This window comes from Sinohyriopsis cumingii, chromosome 4, assembly GCF_028554795.1.
Source record: "Sinohyriopsis cumingii isolate HCF-2022 chromosome 4, ASM2855479v2, whole genome shotgun sequence".
Classification (NCBI taxonomy): Eukaryota; Metazoa; Mollusca; class Bivalvia; order Unionida; family Unionidae; genus Sinohyriopsis; species Sinohyriopsis cumingii.
In genome coordinates, this window is record NC_142964.1 from 100090580 (window position 1) to 100100651 (window position 10072).

At 35.3% G+C, this 10072-nt stretch overlaps 1 protein-coding gene across 7 annotated transcripts in view; it reads right to left on the bottom strand.

The window, feature by feature from the left end:
* Window positions 1-9927, bottom strand: part of LOC149801763 (focadhesin-like) — a 596289-nt gene extending 586362 nt beyond the window's left edge. For 3 of the 7 annotated variants that reach the window (XM_089956096.1, XM_089956095.1, XM_089956091.1), the window contains exons 1-2: window positions 9832-9927; window positions 2692-2771 (exon numbers count right to left, since the gene is read on the bottom strand). In XM_089956096.1, coding sequence (XP_089812222.1) covers window positions 2692-2745 — 54 coding nt within the window. In that variant the 5' untranslated portion in view covers window positions 2746-2771; window positions 9832-9927. Of the gene's footprint in view, window positions 1-2691; window positions 2772-4978; window positions 5086-8107; window positions 8210-9831 lie in introns of all 7 variants that reach the window. The other 4 variants (XM_089956097.1, XM_089956093.1, XM_089956092.1 and 1 more) reach the window with 3 other exon arrangements.
* Window positions 9928-10072: the final 145 nt, after the last annotated feature.

Consider the following 10072-nt stretch of genomic DNA (forward strand, 5'->3'; position numbering starts at 1 on the left):
GCACTGCATCGCCTTCACCTTACATTCAAAACATACCTAGCACTGTATCGCCTTCACCTTACATTCAAAACATACCTGGCACTGCATATACTTCACCTGACATTCAAAACATACCTAGCACTGCATGACCTTCACCTGACATTCAAAACATACCTAGCACTGCATCGCCTTCACCTTACATTGAAAACATACCTGGCACTACATCGCCTTCACCTTACATTCAAAACATACCTGGCACTGCATTGCCTTCACCTTACATTCAAAACATAGCTGGCACTGCATCGCCTTCACCTTATATTCAAAACATACCTGGCACTGCATCGCCTTCACCTTACATTCAAAACATACATACATAGCACTGCATCGCCTTCACCTTACATTCAAAATATACCTGGCACTGCATATACTTCACCTTACATTCAAAACATACCTGGCACTACATCACCTTCACCTTACATTCAAAACATACCTGGCACTGCATCACCTTCACCTTACATTCAAAACATACCTGGCACTGCATTGCCTTCACCTGACATTCAAAACATACCTGGCACTGCATCGCCTTCACCTTACATTCAAAACATACCTGGCACTGCATCGCCTTCACCTGACATTCAAAACATACCTGGCACTGCATCGCCTTCACCTTACATTCAAAACATACCTGGCACTGCATCGCCTTCACCTTACATTCAAAACATTCCTGGCACTGCATTGCCTTCACCTTACATTCAAAACATACCTAGCACTGCATCGCCTTCACCTTACATTCAAAACATACCTGGCACTGCATCGCCTTCACCTGATATTCAAAACATACCTGGCACTGCATTGCCTTCACCTTACATTCAAAACATACCTGGCACTGGATCGCCTTCACCTTACATTCAAAACATACCTGGCACTGCATTGCCTTACCTTACATTCAAAACATACCTAGCACTGCATCGCCTTCACCTTACATTCAAAACATACCTGGCACTGCATTGCCTTCACCTTACATTCAAAACATACCTGGCACTGCATATACTTCACCTTACATTCAAAACATACCTGGCACTGCATCACCTTCACCTGACATTCAAAACTTACTGGGTACTGCTCACCTACATTATTACTAAACTCAAATTTTATTTTTTACCGTACATAAACCTCTTCCTTGATAACTCGTGCACAATGGGGTCCACAAACAGAGACCTATAAGTGAGGCACGAGTTATCAAGGGACCTCCAAAAATTGTGGAAAAAAATCATTTTGACATTGAAAAAACCGTGTGTGGGGGGAAACAGCAATAGGGAACGGGGCTGTTTATTTACTGAATCCTCATTTTACAATCGCGTTGATAATAATTTTTAATAACATGCTTTTTCTAATGAGTTAGTTATTCTGTTTAAATAACATTTATTTTCAAAATGTCCAACATATGAAAGATCATTCCAACTGGTTACAACAACCATCATATGTACGCAAACAATCTGTGTATTCTGTATGGTGGTGTTTAATATTATCCTGCCAAATCGGGAGTCCACAGAGCAGACAACTAGACTAACTGTTGATACACCACCAACAAGATTCCTTTTTTATCTTCAAAAACACGTGACATTTATTTTGTGAGACAATTGTCTATGTTGAAACTAAATTTCTGTATTGTTCAATTAGTATAATACTGATGTCATGATTTCATTGGAAGTAATAATGAAACTTCTTATCATCCTTGATGATATCTCTAAGTGCTAATTCAAGAATTCTCTGAAACTCGCTTGCCCACAATGGTCCGTATCTGTGAAATCAAGCTCTTTATTTTACGAAGTGTTCATTTCCATGGCTACCTTGTTATCTTTGTTCACAGTAATGTGAGAGTCGGTTAATTTAAGGTAGTTTATGTTACATACACAATAACATTTATAAGCGTTCAATTGATCTAATTCAGTAAGTTCACCCAACATATGAATGGGGCTGCTAGATTTTAAGTTTGTAGGATTTTTGTGCCTTTTAACTTTTCTTTTATTTCACCTCCTTTATTTGATTCAAAAGACATAATTAACTTGATAATACAACAGAGGCTAGCTTTTAATTTAGTGCAACAATACAACAAATCCTTCCAGAGGTCAGTTATCAAAACACGGTCGGCACTTAATTAGGTACTCAGAGAAACGCTCACAGACATAGCTGTTACGGTCGAATGATGCATTTTACACTTAATTACAAGAGGATACATTGCATTTATGACGATTACACTTAAAAGGAACGAAAAGACAGAACTAAAACACAAATTCGGTTGATAGAAAAATTAGTTACTTTGTATTTATTTATTAAAGTACTGACTCCACTTGGCGTGATATTTTCATTAATCAAAATCTCCTTATTATTGTTAAATGCTGTGTACTAGGAATGTCATTTGGAAAGAAAATGTAAAAAATTGTATGACCTATTTTTAAATTTGATATTTCATAGTGCTGAATAAAATTTCCAGGTCCTATCTACCGTTTTCAACGATAAAACGAGCGATACCTCAAAGTTTTCATTACCAATTTTGATCACGATTTTCTTCAAGTTAAACAAACTGGGATTAATTTTGGGGGTATTTTCTGGTTTTAAAAATGGGATCCACGCCTGACGCCTCATTATAAGCAGGTTCACGAGTTATCAGTGCACAAGTTAACGAGTGAGTGGTGTATGTACAAAACTTACCTGGCACTGTACACCTGCATTACTAAACTCTAATCTTCTCTTGATATCTTCCATCTTTTACTCTTTTCTGCTTGTAGTCTCTGAAAGTATAAAATTCAAATACAAAACACATTCAAACAGCACAGACCCAGAGCTGTCATTGCACCATGAGCTGTCATTACAAACAGAGCTGTCATTGCATACTAAGCTGTCATTACATACAGAGATGTCATTACACACAGAGCTGTCATTACATACAGAGCTGTCATTGCATACTGAGCTGTCATTACATACAGAGCTGTCATTGCATCCTGTCATTACACAGAGCTGTCATTACATACAGAGCTGTCATTGCATACTAATCTGTCATTACATACTGCTGATATTATACAGAACTGTCAATGCATACTAAGCTGTCATGACATTGCTGTTATTACATACAGAGCTGTCAGTGCATACTAAGCTGTCATTACATGGTGCTGATATTACACACAAAGCTGTTATGACATACTAACATGACATTACATAGAACTGTAATTTTATATATATATATATATATATATATATATATATATATATATATATATATATATATATATATATATATATTGAGCTATTATGACATACTGTGCTGTCATTACATAATGAGCTAGCTTACAGTTCACTTGGGATAACACAACAAATGATCTTAGTCTAGACTGTTTGTAATTTTAAGATAGAATATATTGTGATATATTCAAGCAATTCAAACCATTCTTACTCGCAAGGTATAACCAAAGTGTGATATTAGTTGTGTATAACCAAACTCTAATATTAGTTGTGTATAACCTAAGTATGATAGTAATTGTGTATAACTGAACTGTAATATTAGTTGTGTATACCCCAAGTGTGATAGTAGTTGTGTATAACCTAACTGTAATATTGGTTGTGTATAACCCTACTGCATTAGCTGTATATAACCCAAATGTAATAGTTGTGTATAACCCAAGTGTGATACTAGTTGTGTATAACCAAACTGTAATATTAGTTATAATATAACCCAAATGTGATACTAGTTGTGTATAACTCAACTGTAATATTAGTTATGTGAAACCCAAATGTGATATTAGTTATTTATAACCCAACTGTACTATTAGTTATAATATAACCCAAGTGTGATACTAGTTGTGTATAACCCAACTGTAATATTAGTTATGTATAACCCAAGTGTGATATTAGTTATGTATAACCCAACTGTAATATTAGTTATAATATAACCCAAGTGTGATACTAGTTGTGTATAACCCAACTGTAATATTAGTTATGTATAACCCAAGTGTGATATTAGTTATGTATAACCCAACTGTAATATTAGTTATGTATAAACCAAGTGTGATATTAGTTATGTATAACCCAACTGTAATATTAGTTATGTATAAACCAAGTGTGATACTAGTTGCATATAACCCAAATGTAATATTAATAGCTTATAACCCAACAGTAATATTAGATGTGTATACCCAACTGTAATATTAATTGTGTATAACCCAACTAATACTAGCTGTGTATACTGTAATCACCTCAACTATCACATATTTTCATACGAAAGATATAACAAAATTCTGATTGAAGTTAAACCTACATTCCTTTTCCTGTTTACTCTTTAAGGCATGTCTGCATTGATGATCTAATTAATGCACATACTCTATTCAGAAATGATGGCCATGAACAGAGCAAGGGAGATAATAACATTCAGGATTTCTGTTAATTTTATTGCATTTTGGAGTTACCTCCCTTAGATTAAGCCATTCCCAGGTACTCCCTGATGGAATTCATAATTAAAAACTCAAAGACATTCATTTTAAATACTTTGGAATATTGTGATAAGTAAAACATAATGGTTTCCAAGGGAGATCTATTTCATCTGATTTAATACCCGCTTTCAGTGTTGCAATGGTATAAATAAAAATGCAACACTTAAAACACGAAACATTACCAGTACCTCTCACATCCTAAGTTCCTTAACAACATAACAAATAAATAAGAAGTACCTTTATTAAACAGATTTCACTCCGTTGACCTAGTACTACAGAATACAAGTGTCCTGAGCAACCATTGGCTGAAAACGTCTTCTTCTCTGCTCTCTTCCTAGCTCTTACATGAAGACAGCCAAGGTAATACCGCGGCCTACTTCAGTGATACAGACCATACTAACACTAAAGCAGCACAGAGTTTTCCATCCATTGCAATCTAGCTCATCTTTAGAACAATTTCAGACAAAAGAACCAAAACTCAAAATTCATGCAAGTATATCCATTTAGACCAGTACCCTGGAATAAGCGGACTCCTGCCTGCAGATGGTCACCTGCCTTCCTGGTCACTACCTCCCATGCCTCAGTTAGACACAAATAAGCGTGCAACGCACGCATGAAACACCTAACATAAAAAAAAGCAAAAATAAATTAATAGCGAGTGGCACTATGGTGTCAGAATCCTGACACAATTCTATCAAGAAGCCTACAAGAACTACCCAGTCCAGCAGCTAACTATATTTTTACGCTACAGAGCTACCATTTCCCTCGAAATTACCTGAGAGGAAAAAGGACTGCGAAGAAATGTAAAGAAGCAGAAGAAAAATGGGGAACTTCTGTTTAAAATGCCATTCTAAGGGCTACCAATATTGCCTCTTATCCAGGGAACCATTTTGGCTTGGTATCCCGTTTCAATACAACTATTATGTACACTAACTTGATCCTTCAATCCACCAGTTCAAAATTCAAACCTTTTATGACCTAACAGTGAAAAAAATTTTTATATGTTGCTCAGAAATATTAGTTATAAAAAATGTGTAGGGCATCTACAACATACACGATGTACAAGAATTTTTACTATTGTTAGGATCTAGGAAAATTTTACAACTTGTTTTGACTTAATTGCACAGGTGGCTAACACATTATTGGCATTTTTTATTGCCCATTAGTACAACTAGACTAAATTTTACTAAGCATGGGCTGGCGTTCTTGGGAGTGCACAACATCCATGGCTGGCTTGACGAGTTCTTTGTCCTCATGCCTCTCTCTGACATCATATAACGGCAGAGATGTGGAACAATTACCACCCACCTAAAGCTAGGTGTCCCCATGTGACATCATCATTGCGACCAATTGCAACGGGCGTTACATACTGCTTGGGTCGACACCTAGTACAGTCCATAACGGACTGAAATCAACTCTTTGTTAACATAAGTGTGTGTTAGGCCCATTCCCACTCATGAAAGCCCTTCATTCAGGTCGTTAGAGACACATAGTCCTACGACCTGATGGCTAAATTATATGTGCTCCTTCAGCACATAAATATCTGGGGGATGTGGCACTAATTCCATCCCCCAGGAACATTTAGCATCCCGCTGGGTGGGAATAAACCCATCGCACATGCCCTTCTGGGTGCACGCGACGTAAATCAAAGTAATCAATCAATCAATCAATGTATGGAGTTACACACTCCGTCACCAGCACACATGGCTACCAGTAACACTGATCAATCAAGCAGTCAGTATTCCAGGTTGGTCAATCAAGCAATCAGTGTCAACCAATTTCAGTCAGCAATGCCTGATCACCTGCTACTCGACCAGCAATACTGTTTACTCAGCTCTACGGCTGCTATGGTTCAGCTTCACAGCTGCTATGGTCTACTTCTATGGTTAGCTCTGCAGTTGGTACCACGTCAACTCCGATCACTCTGATCAGTCTGCTCACTTCAATCAGCTATACAGCTGCAACTCCGATCATTCTGGTCACCTGTACAGCTGAAGATGTGCAAGTCCTTAAAGTAGACCGCTCACTGACAAGACGTTCTGTAATGTAAAGATACTGACCTATGGAGAGGCATTTATACACAGACAATGATGCAATACATCACCTGTGCACTGGAAGTATTCGGTTCTTCCATCGAAAGCACTTCGCACATGCGGCATAGGATGAACCAAACTAACTATTTCAAAATCTTTGTATGATATACATAAATCACCCTCGAGTATCAGTATACGCAAAAAACGAAACCTGAGTACATGTATTTAATAAACAAAAAGATTCCATGACAGATATCAGGACATAGGATCGATATATCTGGATATCAATGCAATTATTACATCAAGACACAAGCTGGATATATTCTGATACCAATGTCATCATTATATCAAGACACAGGCTGGATCTATTGGATATCAATGTCATTATGATATCAGGATGGAGGATCGATATATCTGGATATCAAGACACAGACTGGGTATATTTGGATATCAATGTCATTATGATATGACAGAGGGTCGATATACCTGGATATCAATGCAATCATTACATCAAGACACAGACTGGGTATATTTGGATATCAATACAATCATTACATCAAGACACAGACTTTGTATATCTGGATATCAATGCAATCATTACATCAAGACACAGACTCTGTATATCTGGATATCAATGCAATCATTACATCAAGACACAGACTTTGTATATCTGGATATCAATGCAATCATTACATCAAGACACAGACTCTGTATATCTGGATATCAATGCAATCATTACATCAAGACACAGACTGGGTATATTTGGATATCAATAAAATCATTACATCAAGACACAGACTGTATATTTGGATATCAATGCAATCATTACATCAAGACACAGACTCTGTATATCTGAATATCAATGCAATCATTACATCAAGACACAGACTCTGTATATCTGGATATCAATGCAATCATCACATCAAGACACAGACTGGGTATATCTGGATATCAATATCATGAGGATGTCTCATTTTGACACACTTCATATAAGTCTCCTTTTACTTGTGGCACTCATGTACCTATACTTCAGTTACAAAATTATATTGCAGAGTAACATTAAAGGACACTGGCCACTTATATTGTACAAACATGTGATATTATTATAGTCATTTAAAAAAAGCATTTGTTATGTATGCACACCAAAAAAATGTTTAATAAGACTTAAAATCCACTTTTTTAAATGAAAATTGATTCAGCAATCTATGTGAACAATCAGTAGTTTCCGCATGCCAAGCACAGACATGATGTAACATTTATCCCTTCTATTCAACCTACCATTCAAAATCTGTGCTTATGTACAGCAAATATGGTGCAGTGTTGCATATGGATGTAACCAAAAGAGTGATGATGGGACAAAAGGGTTCTTTTTTTTTCTGAAAGATCCCGTTTACCACCAAAAAAGTGGATTATATGTGGGATCGAATAGGGTGAGGGATGGGAAAGTCCTAAATCCTCCTAAATCTCAAAGAAAGCTCCATGGTGCATATGAGAAGAGCGATAAAAAGAGCAGAAGTTAAATATATCAAATAAAGGATTACAGTACAGTAATGTTACTGCAGATGTAAAATATCAATGTTTAAAATAATAATACTTTTACATAAAACTTACCTTATGTACCGTATATATTGGGACACGATAAAATAAGTATTTTTTCCTGTCCCAGAATTTAAGGTGAATCTGTTTTTTTCATCAAGGTACATGTCCCAAGATCTAAGAAACAAAATAAGTTTGGGATGAATTTGTGCCATCCCCCCTGCACAGTACAATAAAATGATAAAAAAAACACTGAAAATACAATGAAATAAACTAACTTTGCATTGTTATCATTTATTCATTCTTTTGCATCATGCAAAATTTATTCAAGAAAAAAATATATCTACAAACTCCATATACGTAGCAGATGCTGGCTGGTGTATGCATCCTTACTGTAGTGTGTATCACTTATGTCAGATAACAAAATCACAAATGAGACAGGAATATCACCCGATTGCTTGAAGGCACCTGCCATTCATGCATGATACGTTATAAGGTGCAAAATGACCAAGACTGTATTGTTTCCAGGTTAACTATATGACAGCATCTTGCAAATAAAAAAAATCATTATCTGAAAATATGTTCACTGTAAATGTAAATGATAATCTTTTTACAAATTTGAAATATATCATAAAAGTATGCTTTTCTTTTAAATTTTCACAAATTATAAGAACAAAGAACTACCTCTATACACCTGTAACAACAGATCCACAAAAACTTTAAAACACTATACAGAATTCTAAACAGTTGCAGTTAATAGCTATCAGTCATATTGCCATGGTCTTCCATTAGATTTAAAGTTGGAGGGTAAGTTGCCAACATAGGCAAACGGTTTGGTGGACCTCCCCCAATGTGGATACAGGTTTTTTTTTTTAAATAGCCAGGTGTAAATCACCTTACTCCCAGCTGATAAGGAAAGCCTGCATTGCTATCACATGTTGATTAGACGACTGCATGCCTATAATGGCATTAAATTAATTTGCCCCATCAGAATAATTAGTAAGGAAATTTATGAGGAATTACTAATTGGAAAAAAACAGAAATAGTGAAATGGATTCTGGTCATGCTATGGCTTTCTTTTATCTCACAAATGACAATGATAGGAATTATGAAGAAAAATAAAATGTGTGTGACTTTGATAAATGTAAACAAATGTGGTCGTAGTGTTAGTGATAGATGCATGATGATGGACTTTCTAACACTGCATCAAAACAGGGTGGAGGACTATACATTGAAAACTGAAAATGAAACAAATGTAAACTTATAAATATAGTGCTGTTCATGTAAAACTGCCTGTAAACTTTGCAATTGTTAATGTACTTTACTTCTTATTCACTCAACACAACTTTATATACATTGAAACGTCTTTCAAATAATTATTTATTTCAGCATCAGACATCCGTTAACAATGTTACAGCAACAAAATATGGATTAAATGTGCCCATCTGACGCAGTCATTGGTTCTTCATCAATATCATATTCAATAAAAAAAAAAATTTATGATAGTTTTTAAATGTTTAAATAAGCACCAGTTAAACACATACAATGACAGCACAAATATACTTCGCTACATTACAGTAATAATATTCCCGGAAAGAATGCACAATATTTGTTGTTTATTTTTTATTTTTTTATAATTATTATTATTATTACAATTATTATTTCATTATTATCATGGAGGTAGGTAATTGAACAACTGCTTGAATATACAACACTTCTAATTTATTTCGTGTTTAGACATAATGAACAATCGATATATATCTATTTATATACACGGGGTTGACCAGTTACCAACTAACCTCGCATACCAGACATAAAACTTGTGCATGTGTTTACTTGCAATCTGAAAGTAGATGGGCGCGAATTAGTATGTGCGCTGACACCTTGAATCTTGCATGATGGGAAATGGTTATAATTTTTCTTTATTATATCTCTTTTTATATATTTATTTTAATATAAATATTTTCCTACCTTAAACAAGATATAATATCGTTTAAAGTTTAAGCTATATTGATAGTAAAAATTAAATTAGGACGCGTT